Raw genomic sequence first — 22,359 nt, forward strand, 5'->3', positions numbered from 1 at the left:
TTGAATTCATCTGATAGCAATTGATCTTCATCAGTACATTGAAAATTTTGAACATTTTAAAATTCTTGCCAAAAGAAACTTTTAAAAGCTAGTTTTAATAAAGGTGGCAATAAAGCCAAAAACATATATAGCAGGTTGGAGAGTTCACTGAGTTTGGTGTTATTAGTGCTTTTTATCGCAACTAATTTCGACGAATTTATATCTATCCTTGTCAGTTGAATAAAGATTTTTCAAACTTTGAACACATTTGAAAATTAATGGCTTCTTCTTAATGGTTTTATCAAAAGTTTTAATTTGAATGTATGTGTTTTGTTTTTTTTCCCTCAGAATATTTCTGTTTGAGCTTTTTAAAAATCTTTATTTGCCTGATGACGATGGATATAAATTCATCAAAAGTACTTGTGATAAAAAGCACTAATAACACCAAACTCAGTGAACTCTTTGTCCTGCTATGTAATTGTGAGATGAATGAGCTAACTATGTAGACAAAGAAATAACATAAAAATGAAATTTATTATTTGTTCGTCGCAATACAGGATTCTTTGAGGGTGCCAACTAATACTTCTCCCATGAATTGATACACTCTAGTAACCAAACGAAAGATGATACAAGACCAATTCCTGACATTAACTTCGTGCGATGATCTTTACCTGAACCGATAGTCTAATAGTCTAAAATTATACAAAACTTACGGTTAGGTGCTTATGATTACTTATAACTTTAAGAAGATGATTAAAATTGAAAAAAGGAAGAATGAGAATAGGAGATAGAAAAGGGGTATCTAAAATATGTTGCGATGTTCTAGCTGTGTTGGTATGATGGGACGAGATTTTTTCCTGGGATGACATATGGTTTCGCTTCTCTCACTACTTTTATAATCAGTTTGAAGGGCTGAAGGTGTTTTCGTATTTCTCACGATGAATTATTCTCTTTCTTTTCTCAAAGTTCTTGTCTCTACTATGTGCGGCCAAAACACACTGGAGAGCTCAATTTCATCATCCAACCTCTTTGGACTCCTGCTCCAGAATGGCCCACATGCTACCCTTCTTATCCTCAGGGTCACATTCCACTCTATTGTTTTAAGGGATTAGTTGTCAACATACCAAAGAAGGAGGGTTAAACAAGAACATTCCAGAAAGTATAGATATTAGGAAAGATAGAAGGGGAACAGAGAATATACAATTTTAAAGTAATATAAATTTATACAAAATATACATTAGAAATATGGCATGTAGCCACACAATATTTGGTGTCAGTATCAATCTATAGAATATTAAGAAAATATATAAACATTTCAAAGCCTGATGTTATTTATAAGATCCAAATGATAGCCATAATGAATCAGGCTATTTTACTGCTTCTATTAATAGTTAAATTCTAAGTAATTTGGTACTAGAGGTGAACATTAAATGCCATTTTTTATTAAATTTAATAATTATAATTAAATTAATATTAAATAAATAATTAAGAATATTCTGGAAGAAAAGAATCAGTCTGGAGTGGAACTCAAACCCACAATTTCTACTTACTGTGTGAATGTGTTGCCAGTTATGCTATCCAGATTTCCATTCGACCCTTTACTTCCAGACATATTTAATTTTAGATATAACTATTCGTGGTTATTCATGGTGCTGACTGGTGATGACTCCTATCCCCATGGCTTATAATCATCTTATTACTAGTAGCTGTAAACTAGCCTGATTCATTACAGTAATCATTTGGCTTTGACTAAAGCAAAAGACTTTAAAATGCTTGAAAAATTTTGATGTACTAATTACAGGATTAATATTGGATAAATTTGAATGTATTAATTTTACTTTTAATCTGAAGATGAGAAAATATTTTAAGCAATTATTAGAATTTACAGAAAAGACTTCTATAAATTATAGAGTTTGTAATTTAATTTATTTTTTTAAGGAGTTTAAGATGATAATAAAAATAAAAGTACTAGTAATTTTTTAAATACAAAAGTTACATAATATTTTTTATAAATTTTTTTTTCAATTTGCCAAATATAAAATTAATGCATTTGGTTGTCACAATTTATTGAAAATTGAAAAAATATTCTAAATATTTATAAAAAAATTATTAACAATTAGAAATTTTGTTTATACAGAAATCTTAATAGTTATTTTATTGTTTAATAAGATGTCTAGCTTTAGATTGTACAGTAGAAAATTTTATTGAAATTTTAAAAATTTATATTTATTTAAATTTTTATTAAAATAATTTTTAATAAATTAAAAATTATTAATATTTATTATTAATTATTAAAACATTACATTACAGTATTGCATAAATAAGGAGCAATCTTAAATGAATATTCAAAAGATTTTTTCTACAACAATTATTTGTTTAGTTTAGAGATGAATTTCATTTAGTATAAGATTAATTTTAGAACTTTATTGTCTCATCTTGTTGGTGTTTTAATCATACATTTTATTTATAAAAGATAAAAAAAATTGTAAGTTTATCATTATAAGTAATTTAATATATTAATTTTAATTGAAGAAATGTAAGTCAATTGTAGGAAAAAGTGCAATCATTTAAAATTAGGTATTAAACTATATTATAACATTCTCTGTTCTTAATATTTTTTTTTCTTTGCTTCCTTACCAAAAATGATCCCTTCTTTATTCCTGCTGTCTTATATTTCCTGTCCATATTCTGGTACCTAAATATCTTTAAATTCCCATTACAATATTTGATGGTCCTGTAATTAATCCCCTTCTCTCAGGTTTTTGGAAATGTGTACCTTGATCCAGACACAGACATCAATCGACACAACAACTTCCAAACCTTCATACAATCTTTGTTGTTGTTATTTAGGTGAGTCATAGCAAAACACCTAACACTTCACATTACTTATTGAGGTATCTAGTCCCTAATAATTCAAAACAATTCCACTTGGATTATCCTTTGCATGTTTTTCCTCTGATTAATTTCTAACTGTTGCCTGATTTTCTTCACTTCATTTTCTTTAATATACCAGCCAACTGATTATCTATGAAATTTAATTTTGAATGTTTATATAATTTAAAGAATAAATAATATATTTTTTGTAATTGTTCATATTAGAAACAAATTGAAAGAAGTTTAAAATTATCTAATAAATAATTTTTTGAAAATCTGAAAATTAATTTAATCATTATTGGATCAAAAATGTAGTTTATTTAATTTTTTTATTATGGAATAAGATGTGCTCTCTGCTATTTTGAATTGCAATAATATTGTAATAAATGTTACTTTAACTATTTAAAGTTGCATTTAATAACAATTAAATAAAAAAGAAAAGATTAATTTTAATCTTCTGATCAATAAATAGTCATTATATTATATAACAAAAACATTTGATTGTGATAAATATTGTATTTTTTATATTGTCATATTTTTCAAAGTATAAGATAGTTTTTTAAGAAGCGATATTTAAGCTTTTGATATATTTTGTGAAATTGTATTAATTAAATTATTTATAAAAATAATTATTATTAAATTTTCTTCATAAAATATAACAGAAAAAAATAAAACTGAATTAACATTATAAATATACATGTTTTTGAAATTAGCAAAAGATTAAATATTTAATATAATCTAAAAGCAAGGAATTTATTTTAATAATTAGAAATTATTAAATTTAATACGAGATGATAGCATTTTACTTATAGTTTCTAATTATAGTAGCAAATATAAGTTTAAATATCAAGAATGATATTTATGATTACAACAAAAGATTTCAAAAGTTTATAACACTTGAAGTTTTAATATTTTTGTAAGCTTAGTTTATCCTTTTTCTTGTTGCAGCAGTTTTATTTAAAGCAAACTTGATTACATTTATATTATGATGCTTTAACTCATTCAAACTTAGCTAGTTAAAATTGAGTGCATCTTATAAAAATGATCATTTTGAATTTAATTTACTCATATTATATTCTATTAAATATGGTAAATATATTAATATATTAAAAGAAATTTATCTTTGTGTGCTTTAATGTTTTAAATTAAAGAAATATTAGAATTTAATATTTTTAGTATATTTTCATGAACTATCATCAAATGATAAAATAGTTTAAATGTAAAAAATTAAAATAAACAATTAAACAATTATTACTTTATATTGCTTATAGATTTTCAATGTTAAAAGTGTATAGAATGTTGTACAAAGTGTTAAAAGAAATAAAAATAAAACGTAAAAACAATATTTTCTGTATGGGGATTAATGCAATAAAAAGGTTGTGAACCCCTGATTTATTTTATTTTTCTTTAGTAAACTAATAAAAGATAGCCAACATTATTCATTTAAAAAATTTGACAGGTATTGTAATAAGAATTATAAACTATGTTAGCAGATTATAATTTTGTTATAACTTATATTATACATACTGTACATATTTGATTTAAATTTATCTAGTAGTACTTTTTGCATATCTAATTAATATTTCAATATATATTACTATTATTTTGATATTTATTTAAATATTTTATTTTAATAAATAGAAAATTAAATTATAATGTTTTAAGTGAAATTATACCACTGTTAATACAGAACTCTTTCTATAATTTCATCTATAATGAAATAAATATTAGTGAAACTTAGATTGTGAAATATTTGTTTTATTTTAATTACAGTATTATTGAACTGAAGTATGTAACTTGAATAGATAAATTATAATTAAAATTGAAAAAAGTTTTATAAATATTACTAATCTGCATTTCCAACATCATCAAACATAATACATAAGAGAGAGAGATACCATAAAGCAATCATGGATCTAGGAGTTCCATGACAGGCATTCTAATAATTTTGTTTAGACTCACATTGACAGAACTGTGTCAAATTGCTGGTTAACTAGAGACTGTCTCTTTGGAGATATAGAAGAATTTATGGTTATCATACAGGATAGCTTTTAAATTTTTAGCTTATAAATACAAAAAACTACAGGAAGCACATTTTAAAAGACAGAACACTTTAGGCAACATTAGTAGGAAATGCCACATCAAGCACCAAATTATGTATAGTCTATAATACATCATGTTAGTTTACAAGCTTTTAGCACACAAAAACAACTTACATCAATATAACCAAATACTAAACATATGTTAAATACTTGCATATAAACACAAATTACAACAACCATATTACAAATACATACCTCAGTCATAGAAAACAGCAGACACAAAATGTACTATAACTAAGACATATTCACAAACCAAACAGTCCATCACAACAGACCAGACTTCACATTCATTGACAAACAAACATCTGTTTATTGTGAATAGTAAAACATCTGGGGAAGAATGGACAGGGTATTTATTGTACTAATAGTCCTTTTTTGCATAGGTATCATAACATACATTACACAAAAGTCTTGAAACATTAGGACTTCACAACAGCACATACATCATACTACAGACAGCTGCCGTTCTAAATACATCACATAGAAATTCTTGAACACAGATATATATATATATATGAACAGCTTGTAAACAAAACATTTGTTTTCTGTAGTTGTTTTGACATAGCTCCAGCATAGCATGAGGCACTAGTGTAAGTTGAGCATGATACATTCCATTAACACCATAATAATATTAAACTGAGTAGGATGAATTTACACTCAGAATAGTAAGAGGAATAAAAAATGTGTATCTTTAAGATATTAACATATTTAAATGTAATTTATATTACATTGTATACAGCCATAGTCTTTTTAATGTAAAATGTTTAATACTCTCATAATGTAACATAATATAATTTATATTAAAAAACTGTAAATTGTTTTCTAGAAAGTAAAATATAATGTAAAGTTACTGTTGTTTTCATTTAGAATTTCATAATTTTAAACTACATGAAAGTTTAAATAGAATAATAAAAATATTTCCTGAAAATTCATATTAGAGAGATGTTTATTGTGAATAGTAAAAATGATGGTCATCAAACAACATTAAAATAAATTTTAAAAAGTTAATTTTAATTCTGTAGTGTTAAACTTTTAAAGTTTATTGTTGTTAAACTTATTTGTTGTTAAACTTATTGTTGTTAAACTAATAAATTCTAATAAAATAAATGTGAAATCTTTAAATCTCAATTAAAATATTCAAAAAATATTAATTTTGATAACAACTTTTTTTGTAAATAAATTGCTTTTTTTATATTATTAAATATCTTGTTAATTTTAAATGAAATGTGGGATACTTTATCCTAAAAACAATAAGGGATTCTGTGAGGTATGAGAGAGTTTTTTTTAAATTTATTACTGAGTTTTTCTTTAGTAATCTTAAATAAGCTTCATTAAAGTATGGACTATTAAAATTAAAAGTTACACCTGATATGATTTTATTTATTTTTTTAGTTATTTTATTTACTGCATTTGTAAAGAGTGAATATAAATTATATACAGGACCCAATTAAATTTCTCTATCACTATCTGAGCAAAAATGAGCATCTGTAGGAGACTATTTTGTCCAAACAACAGGTGATGGGAATGTGTTTTATGATTTTCCTTTACTCTTTTGTCTCTCAGTCCAAATAAGGACCAATGATTTGAGCTAGTCATTTTGAGGCTGTTTGAGATGTCTGAGCCAGGAAAGCTGCTTTTTTTAAAATAAATTTATAAGATGATTGCTGAGCTCCTTGCAAAATTTTAAGATTACCTTTTATTAGGGTAACCAGATATCCCTGATTTCTGGGGATTGTCCCTGGTTTCACCTGTTTTTAATGTTGGATTGTAGAATCAGTCTTTGAGTCGAATAATTTTATTAGCATGTTGATATAATAACACCAGTTTATAGGTAAATAAATAAATTGACTTTTGGTTATTTTTTAAAATTTATTAGTCAGTTTTAGACTCATTCTTTAGCCAATTCTGAAATGTGTCCCTTTTTGAATTATAAATGATATGGACCACCTACTTTATTGTCCTACCAAGTATAACTGAGAATTTCTCTAAGATGAATGTGTAAACTATTAATGGCTTGGAAATAAGCTTGCCAACTTTGGAAGAATTGATTGAAGGAGTTTTCCATTTCAGCAGTGAAAGATTTTGTGAGATTTGATATTTTTTACTTTCAGCGATATCAAAGTCTTGTTGCCTATTCTTTAGTCTATTTTAAAATATATCCATAAAGTTAATTGTCTTGTCGGGTAAATATGGGAAGTTTAAGCTTCAATTCAAAAATCAAAGAACTAAAAATTTTTTACCAAATTCAGGAAGTTTTGGTGAATACAGGAAAGTTAACATTCCTACTTGGCATTTTTTAATTTCTCTATATCTCAAAGTTCCATGTTTAGAAGCCACAAATGAAAGCAGTGTTGGAATCAATGATTGAAATCATTCTTAAATATTATATAACATTGATACATACAATGCATTGTGTCACGATGATGTTTTGTATATATTTTTCCTGTTATGTAATAAAAGGTTGGTGGAGCTGTTGATCCCTTTGGGGCCATTAGTGACGGTGACCTTGTTTTACTCCCCTTTTCAGCACTGACCTTCTGTGAGTCAAGACAGTGTTATCTTTTGTGTAATCTTTGTTACATAATCAGTTACGCAAGTCTAACCAGTTTTTACTAATCTCCAAAAAGCAACATCAAGTGTAACAGGTTATGGGCTCAGTTATGGCAATGATTAATTAAGCGTAAGGAGAAAAAGATAAATTCAAGAGATAATGTAAACTGGATATAAATTTACGTAAGAAGAACATTCGGCAAGAACACAAAAGACTTTTCACAATAGTGGATAAAAGTTACGTTACCATCACCAAATTAAACAACAACTCTCACATTTGGAAATATATGATGGAACTACTGTTGATAAAAGACAAGTTATGGGATGTAATACAAAAGGAAATACCCTTGGATCCTGCTGATCTTGGTTAACAAAGGACAGAAAGGTGCACGCCATGATAGGCCTCGTGATGGAAGACAATCAACTGCCATTAGTAAGAAAGGAAACTACAGCTAAAGGAACTTGGGAAGCCATAAGAAAACACCATGTTAAGTCTACATTACCGAATAAAGTTTATCTATTAAAGAAAATGTGCAATTTAAAACTAGAAGAAAATGGCAACATAGAGGATACAGTTGGCCAACATGGAGGAATTGGTTGATTATCTTATGGCACCAGGAAAAACTCTAGCTGAGAAATTAAACATTTATTTCTTAGCTAGAGCATTATTACTTAGTAGCCTGCCAGACAGCTATAACACTTTAATAACAGCACGAGACAACCACTCACCACACTGGGATATAGTTAATCATGTACTCTGTATCAATTATGGTGTGTAGATAATGAAAACAAACAAAAATGAACATTTTTGAATTCAATCGTAGTCCTTCGTTGGGTTTTTTAATGATTCCTCTATGGTTCTTTGTATTGGAATATAATTTGAACAAGAGTTCGAAAAAATTAAAACCATGTTATGCCTGCACAGTCACCCTACCAGGACTCAATGAATGGCTAAACCATTGTAGATTCTGTGATAGCCAAAGCACACAGCATGTGGAGGGGTAAGAAAAGTAGGGCTTTACATCCAATGATATACATGAGGAATTTAGAATTTAAACAGTTTTATAATACAAATCAAATGTACAATTTTAATGGTAATGGATAATTACCATTCATCCAGTTGAAATGCTCACAAATGAGGTTAATCAACAACTAATCCTAATAACAATCAAATTATATGAAGGTTATGTACAATAATTTTTACATTGATGGAAAATATGCAGACAAATCGATGAGTTTCTCCTCAGCAGCGTAATGTGTTATTCTCTGTCACTGAGCAGTAAAGTATCTTTTGTTCTTAATGGAAAGTTCACGTATAACAAAGAGATACTCGTCTCGAGGTGTTAATACTTGTAATACCGCTCAATAATGGTTTAGCAGTAAGAACAATCTATGCCATGGCGTTGATGAAAAGTTGCACTTCCTTTTGTTTTGCCTGCTCCAAATTTTTCACAGACTCGAAATTTCCTTTGTTCTTACCTCATTTCCTTTCTTTCTCAAGTAGAGCCCAAAGGTCTCCTCAAGCGCAGATCGGCAACTCTCCAAAAAAAGGGGTGCTCCACGTGTATCGCTCCTCCTTTTTATACACCGCGTCAAACGACTCACGTGAACTCTACGTAAGCCAACCAACAGTCCAATCACAATCCAACACTCAACACTCAACAGTATACATGATATGTACCTCCTGACAATTTCTACAAAAACCAGTGCGCGACAAACGGAATTAAAATATTATACTAGGTACGCGACAATATAGCAAAGTAACAAACTGGTACGAGATTACGGAAATCACAAAATGAATAAATTACTGAAAAAAAAAATATATATATGATGACCCATTCATCCCACTAGATGGCGGGAATTTTGGTTTTTTGTCGAGAGTTGGCAACATCAAGAAAAAAGTTGTTAAGTTCCAAAAGGCGTGGGAACATAGTGGAATGCTCTTGTAACCGAATTAATGTAAATAATTGATTTTTGTTTTGTGTGGAATAAAATCTAAAGATAAATTTAGTGGACTTTTTGCTTGATTGAACATACGACAGGGAACCTGGCGTACGAACAAGACGGTCAGGTGAGAGTTACGAAAATTAATTAATCATTACACGAGACTAGGATGGGCCTGACGCGACATAATGGCGCCCGAACAGGGACGTCAGGTTCTAACTGATTTCACTTATAAACGTTCTACAATTGTTGTACGAACATTGTTTACGTTTGGAAGTATTTATTTAACTGCGGAAAATGAGTACTGATTGGAGGATTTAGTGGAAATACATCTCTGCATTATTTCTATTTGAGCTTGAATCGAGGTTTTCTCTATGTCTATCTTGTCTGCTTTTGTTCTTTGGGTTAATTAATAAGATTCACTTCATGGAGCCCTCAATCAGATTACGTGGATCCTACCGAGGTGCTTTCACAAAGTTCACCGATAGGGTGCAAGAATTTCTGACGTCGAAGGTTGAAGATTTCGATTCATGTGCTGGATTTTTGGCCCAGTTACAGGAAAAATATTCTAAAATAGAAACCATCGATAAAAAAATATTAGATAAGTTACAAAAGGATGAGAAGTGTTCTCAACAGATGTTGGATGAAGAAATTGAGGGTATTGAGAATTACAATGGTACATTCGTAGACTTGAAAACAAGACTAGAGCGTCGTTTGAATACGTCGGAGCTGGATGAAACACGAAGCGAAGGCGAAACTGGCTATTCCAAGGGAAATTTTAAGTTACCAAAGATTGAATTGCAAAAATTTGATGGCAATTTGAAAAATTATCTTTCCTTTTGGGGACTATTTAAGAAAATACATGAAGATCCCAATATTTCGGATTTGGATAAATTTCAATACCTCATTCAGTCGACTCTGAAGGGCTCAAGGGCCAGGGAAGTAATTGAATCATTCCCCGTGACAGCCGAGCATTACTCGCAAGCAATTGAGTGTTTAAATTCACGTTTCGGAAGAGAAGATGTGATCATCGAGGTTTACGTGAGAGAGCTCCTGAGTCTAGTACTGAATAATGCATTGGGGCAAGAGCACAAATTGCCAATTGTGAAACTTTATGATCGTATCGAGACACAACTACGATCCCTTAAAATGCTTGGTGTTACTACGGATAAGTGTGCTTCAATGCTCTACCCTTTAGTTGAATCTAGCTTACCGACCGACCTCTTGAGAATTTGGGAAAGACACCTAAATTCGATGCTACTCAAGTCTGGAAGAGAGAATTTCAACAAATTAGAAACTCTGATGCAGTTTTTGCGTAACGAAATTGAAAGCGAGGAGAAAATTTCCTTAGCCACAAGTGGGTTTGGCTTTCAGAACAAAACCAAGAAGGTAGTACAAAGTAAAATTAAGGCTGCCTCTCCCTATAACAAGACTGTTCCAACTGGTATGGAACTTTTGACTTCTGCTCAAGAGAAACCATTCAGGGATCAGCAGTGTGTATTTTGTGAGAAATCCCATGCTAGCGCTGAGTGCAGGAAGGCAGAAAATTTGACTTTAGATCAAAGGAAACAAATCCTTATAAAGCGAGGAGCTTGTTTTAAATGCTTAAAACTGAATCACATATCTTCTTCATGTAGAGCAAAGTGTAGTTGTACAGTTTGTGGCAAACCGCATCACGTTCTTCTCTGTAGGAATAGCCGAAAGGTATCTCCCAACAATGCTTCTGTTGGTGAAGGTGACAGTGCTTCCCCAGTATGTGAGCAGGCATTGGCTAATGTGTCATCTACTCCACGTGTCTTGCTACAGACTTTGGTTGTGATTCTGAGGGGAGAGGAAAGGTGTCTCAAAATCCGTGCAATTATTGATATGCCTTGAGATCCTATATCTTGGACCTCGACATTTGTTCAACCATGCCCCCAGTTACACAGGAACTGTGTCAGGATGAATTGTCAAATATGGGGATATCCTTGAGCGATTGTCAAGGTCCCATTGAATTGCTCTTAGGAGCGGATGTCGCTGGCAAACTAATGACAGGAGGACTCCGGACACTCAAATCAGGTTTAACTGCTATTGAAACGAAACTCGGTTGGACGATCTTAGGACGCACGAAGGAGCATTCCGAGCCAACCGAAAACTTGATTGTCACTTCGATGTTAATTGGAGATTTGCGAATTCCTGATCTTTGGGAATTAGATATTCTTGGAATAAAGGACCCTGCCGAAAAACAATCAAAGAAGGAACTGGAACAAGCATCTATCGAACATTTTGAAAAGACGCTGAAGAGAGATTGCGATGGTCGGTACATGGTGTCCTTGCCTTGGATAGTAGGTTGTCAAGCTCTGCCTGATAATAGGGTTCTGGCCGAGCGAAGATTAAAATCTACAGTGAAGACTCTACAGAATAAGAACCTGGTCGATGCCTACGAGGGAGTCTTCAAGCAATGGCTTGAAGAACAAATGATCGAAGAAGTAAAAGACGTCAAAACAAATGAGATTAACTGCCATTACCTTCCACACAGAGCTGTCATCAAAGAGCATTCCACGACGAAGATTCGTCCAGTCTTTGACGCCTCCGCTAAGAAAAGAGGCAACGTCTCTTTAAATGATTGTTTAGCAAAGGGTCCTAACTACATTGAATTGATACCCAGTATTCTAAATAAATTTCGATTATTTGAATACGGAATAATAGCTGACATTCGAAAGGCTTTTTTGCAGATAGAAATAAGTGAAGTGGATCGCAACTTTCTCAGATTCTTGTGGTGGGAGGGTGGCCACCCTGGAAAATTAAAGGTTTTCAGACATCGCAGGGTAGTGTTTGGAGTAAACTCGAGTCCATTTCTCCTGGGAGCTACTCTAAATTATCACTTAAACCATGTTCCAGATCATCTGCAAGAAACAGCTTTAAAACTCAAGAAATCGATGTACGTTGATAACTGTGTTACGAGTTGTCAGTCCAAAGAGGAGCTGGTGAATTTTATGAGACAGTCTAGAGAAATCATGCGTTTAGCATGCTTTGATTTAAGAGGTTGGGTATACAATGGTATACAAACAGAAACGTCACCGGTTTGTGACGGCGATGAAAGGACATTGGGAACTTTGGAAATCCAGCCCGATGAAATAGTCAGTGTGCTAGGATTGAATTGGAATATTTCAGAGGACGTTTTATACTGTGATGCAAACCTTAGGGTACCTAACGATGAAATTTTAACAAAAAGAGTGGTTCTGTCATTGGCGAGTCAACTTTTTGATCCAATTGGATTCCTTTCTCCAGTGACGTTAATACCAAAACTTCTGATGCAAGAGTGTTGGAAAATAAAGTTAGCTTGGGACACCCCATTACCGCACGATTTAGAAAGAAGATTGCTAAAGTGGGTAAAAGAATTAAAATTTTTAAAGGAGGTGAAAATTCCTAGAAGGATAGTAAATAGCTACAATACAGCTGTCCCACTCTCATTTTATATATTTTGTGATGCATCACAGTACTCCTATGCCGCTTGTATTTATCTCAGACAGCCAGATACCTGCAACATAAAGTGGCTGTTGATACAGGCTCGTGCGCGTGTTGCACCTTTAGGGTCTGTATCGATCTCAAGGCTTGAACTTCTAGCCTGTTTATTGGGTGTCAGAATGATGAACACTATTAAAGGGGACTTCCCACTTGAACGATTATCAACACTTTATTGGACTGACTCCATGAATGCGTTGTATTGGATCAAGAATCAGGAATGCTGGGCTACATTTGTTATGAATAGAGTAAACGAAATTAGATCTTTAAGTAGTCCAGATGACTGGAATCACGTTCCAGGATACTTAAACCCTGCAGATCTCCCATCTCGGGGTTGTAATGCAAGAACTTTAGCCGAATCTCGCTGGTGGGAGACACTTCAATTTACAAGCTTACCGGTAGAAGAATGGCCTCGGCAGAAGGAAATGCCTGACATGGAGATAGTGAGCTCTGAAAGAAAAAAATCTGTGATTTCTGCGCTGGATGTAGAGAAAGCAGAAAAGTTTTATGAGAATTATTCTACTTACTGGAAAATATTACGAGTAACGGCTTGGATATACCGGTTTACCTCAAATCTCAAAGGACGACCCCTTCGAATGTCTGGGGGGCTCACAGTAAAGGAAATAAAGCACGCTGAATTAGTATTGCTGAAACTGATTCAAAGAGAAGAATTTCCAAAGGGGATAGATAACCGTTTACGAAAATTGCACCCAGTGATAGACAAGGAAGGTCTTTTGAGAGTGAAAACTCTCGTATTCAGAAGTAAAGATAGTGAAGATTTCCGATTACCCATTATCTTGCCTGGGAATCACTATATTGTACAGAAATTGATAGAATGGAAACACAGAGAATTAAACCACGCTGGTGTTCAAATTTTAATGAATCATCTGCGCGAGAAATACTGGATACTGAGGTGCAGAAAATACATTCGGCTTATCACACTGCGATGTTCTAGGTGTCGAAGATTTGTTGTGTCTCCAGCCCACCCTGAATCTCCGCCATTGCCTGTGGATCGCATAAGAGATGCTGCGCCATTCGAGGTTACTGGCGTTGATCTAGCTGGTCCACTGTACTTGAGGGATAAGCAGAAGTGTTGGATTGTCCTGTATACTTGTGCAGTGTACAGGGCTGTACATCTCGAGTTGTTGACGTCTCTTTCAACGAAGGCGTTCCTGCAAACATTCAGACGATTTGTGGCAAGAAGAGGACGCCCTTCTGTCATTTATAGTGATAACGGTACAAATTTTGTCGGTGCTGCCAAAATTTTCTCTGAGGCTGAACTTACGAAGATTAAAGATGAAATTCTTGTTCAGAGCATTATCTGGAAGTTCATTCCCCCAGCTTCGCCTTGGTGGGGTGGCTGGTGGGAAAGGTTGGTAGGGTGTGTAAAGCAGATTATGAGGAGAATTTTGGGACGAGCCTCGTTAACATACGAAGAGCTCTACACAATTATCTGTGAGGTAGAGGGTTTGATGAACTCTCGACCACTTACTACACTCTCAGAAGATACTGAAGATTTAATCCCGTTGACTCCTAATATGTTTCTGCAAGGGATAAAGGAAACTGGACTTCCCGATTTAAACCACTTGGAAAAGGTAAATCTTGGGAAGAGATTTCGTTATTTATGCAAGTTGAGAAAAGATTTACGAAATAGATTTCGAATTGAGTACCTGGGGCAATTGCAAAACCCGAAGGGGGTAGCCAAGGGCGCTAAAGTAATTGCTGTGGGAGATATCGTCTTGGTTGGGCATGACAACCAAAAGCGACTTGATTGGCCTCTGGCGAAAGTTGTCGAGATCTATCCAGGTAAAGATGGATTGGTAAGAGTAGCCAAAATAAAAACACAGGTTGGATTTCTCATCCGTCCTGTTAGGAGACTGTATCCCTTGGAAATCTCTTCGGTGGATGAAAAGTATGTTATGCGAAACGAATTTCGTGGCAAGACTGTAGACTCTACTGAAAACGATTGCGAGAGGACCTATGATCGGTCCCGAATGATCTCTGCCGCTACAGGGAGTGATGTGACCACCTCATCTGAGAATTCTCGAGTCTCAAAAAGGGGCAGAACCTTAAAGGCTCCCAATCGGCTGGATTTGTAGACTGATTCGAACTCATTCAATTAGTACTATATGTGTTTGTTATATTTAAATTTAATTTAATTTTGATTTTGACTGACAAAATCAAGGGTGGGAGGATGACCCATTCATCCCACTAGATGGCGGGAATTTTGGTTTTTTGTCGAGAGTTGGCAACACCAAGAAAAAAGTTGTTAAGTTCCAAAAGGCGCGGGAACATAGTGGAATGCTCTTGTAACCGAATTAATGTAAATAGTTGATTTTTGTTTTGTGTGAATAAAATCTAAAGATAGATTTAGTGGACTTTTTGCTTGATTGGACATACGACAGGGAACCTGGCGTACGAACAAGACGGTCAGGTGAGAGTTACGAAAATTAATTAATCATTACACGAGACTAGGATGGGCCCGACGCGACATATATAGTGGTAAAACACTACACCATGCTGTCAATCTGTGTGATTATATAAAGTATGAATGAGTTGACAAAATGAACTTTATATGCACAGATGGAGTTGATTTCTTCGATGGGACAAATTGATAACAAGCATGCTTGATAGAGCAGACGCTTAGAAGGGGGAATCCATTTATCTCAGTAGGGACTAGACAAAGACAACTATCCAAATTAACAAGATAACCCTTTAATTTTCCTTGGAACATACGATACATTCAGTGAAACACACAGGAATGTACAGAGCCCGACAATCCAATCTACCAAATAGCTTTAACACACAATTCTCCCGACAATAATATGCTACAAAATTCCCATAACGCACAGACATAAAACGTACTGACAATGAATTTAAAGTGTATCTCTTCATTTACTTCTTATTGGACAGGAAACAGTTTGAAAATGAAATCTTCCCACTGACCTGGTTGCACAGTCTTTACTTTCCAGCTTCCTGACTATTTTTTTTTTCACGCACTTACACACCACACTCTTTTCTACTGATTCTTCCTTCTCTCTCCACTTCTGTTCTAACTTCTCCCCAAAACACACCCTTTAATAAATCTCCCACCCTAGTTTACACTCCCAGATTTACACAACTCCTCTCCACTGAGTCGAACCCACCAAGTGGCAAAGAGGGGCAGGAAAAGACGTAAGGCACAAATCAACTCTTGCCAGGCCATTGACAAAACCATTTCCTCTTTATAATTTATGGATGTAGATGTAAAACTGGATTTAAGAATGTGCACAGCCTCCAACCATCTGAGGTGTTCTGTGGGGGGCATAGCGAGGATGAGCTTGGCCCAGTTAAAGTTTGCTACAATGTCCAGATCTGTTGTGTAAGTAAAGAGGGCTGTGGTTGTTCTTGCATGATATATATCAGCCACATGTTCTTGTAATCTGATCCCCTTGGAGTGCTTAGTTGAGCCTATGTATACTAGGTTTCTATTGTATCTATTATCCTTATGGGGACACTATATATGCCAAGGAGTCTGTTTGGGTTGGGAGAGTCCTTCCTATTATGTAGCATGTCAAAAATAGTTGGGCACCTCCTGTAAGTAAGATAAACCTGGCGTTTTGTGGCAACTTTGGCATATAAGGATCTTAAGTACGGGTTAAAGTTGATTGGGACCCGTTCTATGTTGTCAGATTGGTTATCACTCAGCATGTCAACTCTGGGGTGTGTCCTGGGTGCATATGGTGTGTAGATAAAGAAAAACAAAAACATTTGTTTTTGTTTGTTTTCTTTATCTACACACTGTAATTGGTACAGAGTACATGATTAACAGCACTAGAGACTTGTCCAGAAAATTTAACTCAAGAGTTAGTATGTAATAAATTACTTGAGGAACACTCAAGAAGAAAGACCTCATCAAATGAAGAGTATGAAGCAGATAAAGCTTTTAAAGTGGGAACACGCCCAGTAATTCAAAAAAGGAATTTACTCAAAAGTTGCTATTTTTGTAAAAAACAAGGACACACAAAGAAATAATGCAGAAAAATATGCAATGTTGAAAGAAAATCATCCAAATCAGATCAACAAAATTTGTGTGGAAAGTGATGAACAACATCTGGAAAACAAATCCTATGTATGTTTTAAGACAGGAGCACAAAATGAAATTCATCAAAAGTTTGGTAAAAATTTTTTACTAAATTCAGGGAGTCTCCTAGTGAGTATGTAGGAAAGTTAGCAACCCTACTTGGCATCTTTTAATTTTTATTTATCTCAAAGTTCCATGTTTGGAAGCCACAAATGACAACAGTCCAACTAATGAAATGATAGTCTAACTTTTACTCTCGTCATTTTAGATTTAGAATTACAGTTTAAGCTATAAAACACTATAAATCATGACAAAAAAATATTAATATTCCATTAACAATGAAGCTGTTAATACAGGTAAATATTCTATAGAAGCAGAAATAGAGAGTGACCATTCCAATCTCTGAAAATGGATTCCATATTAGAATAAGTTGTTTAAATAAAGTTGTAAATAAAACAAAAATGCTAATATTTTTAATTAACAAGCCCATTTCAGGAATCTAGAACTGAATTGAAAATTTAACTGAATGAATGAAAAAAGAGTTACACATGGAAAGTCTGAAACTAGTGAAGAATTAGTCATATGGCCCCTATTTAAAGATATTGTATTCCTTTAAATATAATAAAATACTCAACTGAATAGCAACTTATTATATTCCTCATTCAGAGAAACAGGTGGCTCTTTTAAGAATCACATTATTTTAGAAAACATGGATTGCCTTTGAAAGCTAATTGAAAGGACTAAAGAGAAAAATCTATTCATGCTCAACTGCATTCATTTTAGTAAAGCATTTCAATAGATGGAAAAAACTTTTTAATTCTAAAAAACTATGATATCCCTGCTAAAATAGTAACAGCAGTATTGATCTTGTAACAAAATTTATAACTCCAGGTCAAAGTACTTGTAAATGAATTTATTGTAGAAATGATATTTATTAAATTCATAAAAAGTTTATAAATAAAACAACAAACTTTTGTTAATGTAAACGAATCAAAGAACATGTTTTTTCTACACCAAGACATAAAGTAAATATGCTTAGGAATTTTTATTTTAAGTTTATACCACTGACCTACAGAAGTGTTCCTAAAAATTAGTAATTGAAGGAAATCTAAGTTAGATGTAAAATCTGTTGATATAAACAACTCTATTATGTTATAACATAAAGCCTAAAAATCAAATGCTTGAATGGTTTTAGCAATCCAAAGTTTGTTTTGATGAAATCTTTTATCTCAGTTTTAGATTTCCAACTGTAGAGTTCTATAAGCAGAAGTCTGTCACTCTTCTAAAAGATGATTGAGGAAAATTATTCCTGTCTTCTTATTCAACATCTATATGTGGCTGTTGCATATCAACCCCATCTACTAGTGAACAAAATAATCAAATGAAAAATAATGACAGATTAGAAAATTAAAATAATTAAAAAACTCAATACAGGAAAGGTATAAATTTAACCATAATGTTTAATAATTATGCATATTATTAGTAGTTATCTGAAGTTTCTTTATTTGTTTAAATTGTAAAATACCTGTTTATAAAGAAACAAGGAAATTTTAAAAATATTAATTACTTATGAGATGATCGACTGTTGCAAAATAAAATGAAATTATTGGATGAATTGTTCATAGTAAGAAGACCAATGCCATTGACTTATTCTTAAGAACCAGATCCAAGGGTCCAAGGGTCAAGATTACATTTTTCTCCCCTTTAGTTTAAGATTTGATAAGAACATGCTTATAACTAGTTTGTCAGCAATCTGAATGGGTGAGGTCTTGGTATTTGCTATTACCATTGTGGATTTATCTCATTGTATTAATTCCTTTTTATATTTTTAAGTATTTTCATAGCTAATGCTATGTTTAGTTTCATTCAAATAAAAATTGTTTTGTCTGAAGGAACTTCTGTAAAATGGATAGCAAGTAGACCACACAAGAAAAATGATTATGCTTAAAGGAACCAGATATAAGTTACAGATATATTAGCAGTAAACCAGATATAAGTTACAGTATATTAGCAGATACATTATTACATTAAAATTTAATTTATTAAAACAAAGGAAATATCTAAACTAATCATGGAAACATTATGGATTTACACTTTTAGTTATGTGAACAAGAGTTTTATTGAACCTGATAATTCAGTTATTTTAATCTTTATGAATACAGTATTTATATATCTGACATAGCAAGAGGAAAGATGGTAGATCCCAATTTCAACAAAGTATTATACTATTTAAATAGTGTAAAATTCACATCTAGCTGAAGTAGTAGTAGTACAGAAATAATCAAATGTAGTTACTGAGATTAATCTCTTTGTTATTGATTGCTCATGATAGTTCAATATTCTAATGAGACACCTCCAATAATTTTAGATTGCAGGTTTCTCTCTGTCTGGGTCTTCTTTCAGCAATTCTACTGTCTGATATTGAATCTCACCTTTGCATGGGGGGGCTTCTTCCATACAAAATCATTATATTTGATTCTTGTAGTCTTTTAGGAGTAAAACGAGGAAAAAGTACAAGAGAGCACTATGTATGATTGGCTGGCAACATTAGGGCACCAGGACAACAGAACAATGGTTGTAGAGAGTCTTCAGTGTGACAATAAAAGATAGTAATGCATTATGCTTAATAGGTCATTTGTCATTGGTAATACATGGTAGCAGCATATAATAATCTTTGGAAGATAGTAAAACGAAAAAACAAATGTGACTTAAATGTCTAATACTCAGATCTAATGAAATGTTGATGTCAGTCATCACAGCCATTAAACATTACAATTTACAAAGGGACCAGAAGAATATCAAATCCAAACTGAAGAATTGAAATTACTAAGCATTAACCTTTCTCTTTAGTTGACATTTAATTAATCTCAAAACATTTTCAGCCTTTTAAGGTCATCCTCAGAGTAAGTTTTTCAATGACAAACATTTAAAAATAAATAACACAGACTGACACAGACTGTGTTATTAAGTCAAACTGTGGAAAAAGTCCTCAGACTGCAGCATAAGCCCATTTAAAAAAAAAGTGTGTTATTAGATGCAAGCAAAATTCTTTTGCTTGCTGGAGCTGGGACACAGACTGTGGTATTTTTTTCATATATGACAATTCTAATAATTCCCTTCAGGGGAGTTAGAACAATGCATGGGTCTCCTCATACTTCCCTGCAGGATCAAATGACCTCTATTACTACAAAACCACAGCTTTCAGGCTCTAATTAAGAGGGCATACATACATTGTTCTAACTCCCCTGAAAGGAAACAGAATTGTCACACATCAAGAAAATAGCACAGTCATAGGATACATTAAAACCTAATGTCTTCATAGACTTTTGAACATGGAATGTTTCCATAAGTATTCCATCTGAATGTTCTTCAAACTTGACCAGAAGAGTGACTGAAATGGATTTGAAAGTTTCATCATTATCACATTGTATCTGGATTAACAAAAATCAACAAATAGATCACATAAATGTATTAATCTATAGCATGGGAGAACAAGGAGACAACATGTATTTTATACTACAAGTGACCAACAGAAAGATAGCTATGAGATAAAAGCTGCTTTCAAGTTATAATTCATTGTTAAATAATACACTATATTTGAATGGGCAATGTTCAACAAATATATGAGTGAAGGATGAATTGATTGATAAATTTAAAAATGTCTACTACACAGTCTACTGTAAGTACAGAAATCTGGAAACCAAATTTTGTGACCATTTAGTTGTCGGAGTACATGACTTACAGTTATCCAAACAAATGCAATTAGTAAGTAATGACATTTGAAAAAGCTGTATCAATTACAAAATAAAACAAACAAATCAAATAAATAGACTCCCAAGATACATGAAAATGACAAAAGACTGGTTGGTAAAATGGAAATAGACTATATACTTACTAGAAAACAAAAAGAATGGGAATTCTTTTAACAAAAATGCAAAACAAATTTTTAAGAAACTGAAACAAATGGAAAGAAAGGAAGTACAGAAACTAGGATACACTACTGCCAGAGGTATGGAAGATTACACCTAGTTTATAACTGCTTAACATGTTTTCGTTGCAAGTAATCAAGAAATTTCTCAAAGGTGTGCTGGAGCAAGGCCGATTGATTGCCTCACCAGTAAAGCCGTCTGCCAATTCTCTCTCTCTGAGACCAAGTGTATAGACACTAGTTAATATTTTCTCCGTTTGTGGCGCTGACGATCGGTGACATTCCATTGTCAGCGTTTCAGGTTTGTACATTAGCAGAGGAGTTTGGAGACTTATCTGCATTTAAGTATTTTCCTCATTAATGCAGGTTGAAAACTTTTGACAATTAAGAAATAAGCTGCTGCAAATGATGTTCCCTAGTTTGTGAAAAAAAGCATGGAAATACTTCGAAAAAAGTGAAATAATAATACAGTATTTTTCACACCTTTATTTTCATAAGACATTTTAAGGTAGAATTAATAACTGAGTATTATTGACATGGAAAATTCAAACTTTTCCATACTAATACCATTCAATTATCTCTGTTCAATTCTTAATTGAAGATAACAGTGGTTAATCGTTAATGTAAATATTTTTTTTTTTACTCGAAAAGTATGCAAACATGACAAAACTAGATCACCTACAGTATATTGTGTACTATGAAAAATTTTACATTTTCGGACTATGTGCGCAAATATGGTGATATTCAAGGTAAGAACTTATTGTAATTAATATTGGAGTACACAGAAATATGAACAAAAGCATCATATATTGTTTTAAAGTTGAAATTAAAAGTATATCTATGGTAAAAGTAACATTGCTTCAGTTTACATCTCTAATAAGTTTCATCTCAATCAGTTTACATCTGTAAATAAAATTCTTTATAGAAAAAGCAAAAGCTTGTTACAAGGAAAAATTAATTTATTGAAAACAGTGTACACTTTATTATGACAATGTTTTTGACTGAAAAGATATAAATACATTCATTCATCTTTACAAACTGCAAAGAACAGAAATGTACTTATCTTCTTTCTTATCACAAGTTTACAAATATAAAGTGGACAACATTAGACTTTTAATACTTTTTTTGAAATGGGCTTATGCTGCAGTCTGAGGACTTTTTCCACAGTTTGACTTAATTGTCCAGAAAAAGGCTAACAAACTTTGTTGCTATTATGTTGCACATGTGATTATTATGATTTGAATTTGCACCTTCAGTGTTAATCTTACACCACAGTACTAAGTAGTATTTCATGTGTAAAAGAATGCAAGCAGGATGGTTTGAAAGTTATGCTTTACAAGCATAACTTTCAAACCATCCTGGCAAAGATTTGTGTATCTCAGTACCTCGTCAAAAAATCTGCAAGAATTCTAATT

The 22,359-nt window shown here is 32.5% G+C and overlaps 1 protein-coding gene across 16 annotated transcripts in view; it reads left to right on the forward strand.

Moving 5' to 3' along the window:
* The window catches only part of LOC136978245 (voltage-dependent calcium channel type A subunit alpha-1-like), a 637,477-nt gene that overhangs the window by 459,526 nt on the left and 155,592 nt on the right, over positions 1–22,359 (forward strand). For 12 of the 16 annotated variants that reach the window (XM_067273927.1, XM_067273930.1, XM_067273916.1 and 9 more), the window contains one exon: positions 2,738–2,829. The exons of the other annotated variants lie outside the window; for them this stretch is intronic. In XM_067273927.1, the coding sequence (XP_067130028.1) occupies positions 2,738–2,829 (92 nt within the window). The remainder of the gene's footprint in view (positions 1–2,737; positions 2,830–22,359) is intronic. 16 annotated transcript variants of the gene reach the window in all.

This window comes from Centruroides vittatus, unplaced genomic scaffold (assembly GCF_030686945.1).
Source record: "Centruroides vittatus isolate TY-2023 unplaced genomic scaffold, ASM3068694v2 contig_5, whole genome shotgun sequence".
Lineage (NCBI taxonomy): Eukaryota > Metazoa > Arthropoda > Arachnida > Scorpiones > Buthidae > Centruroides > Centruroides vittatus.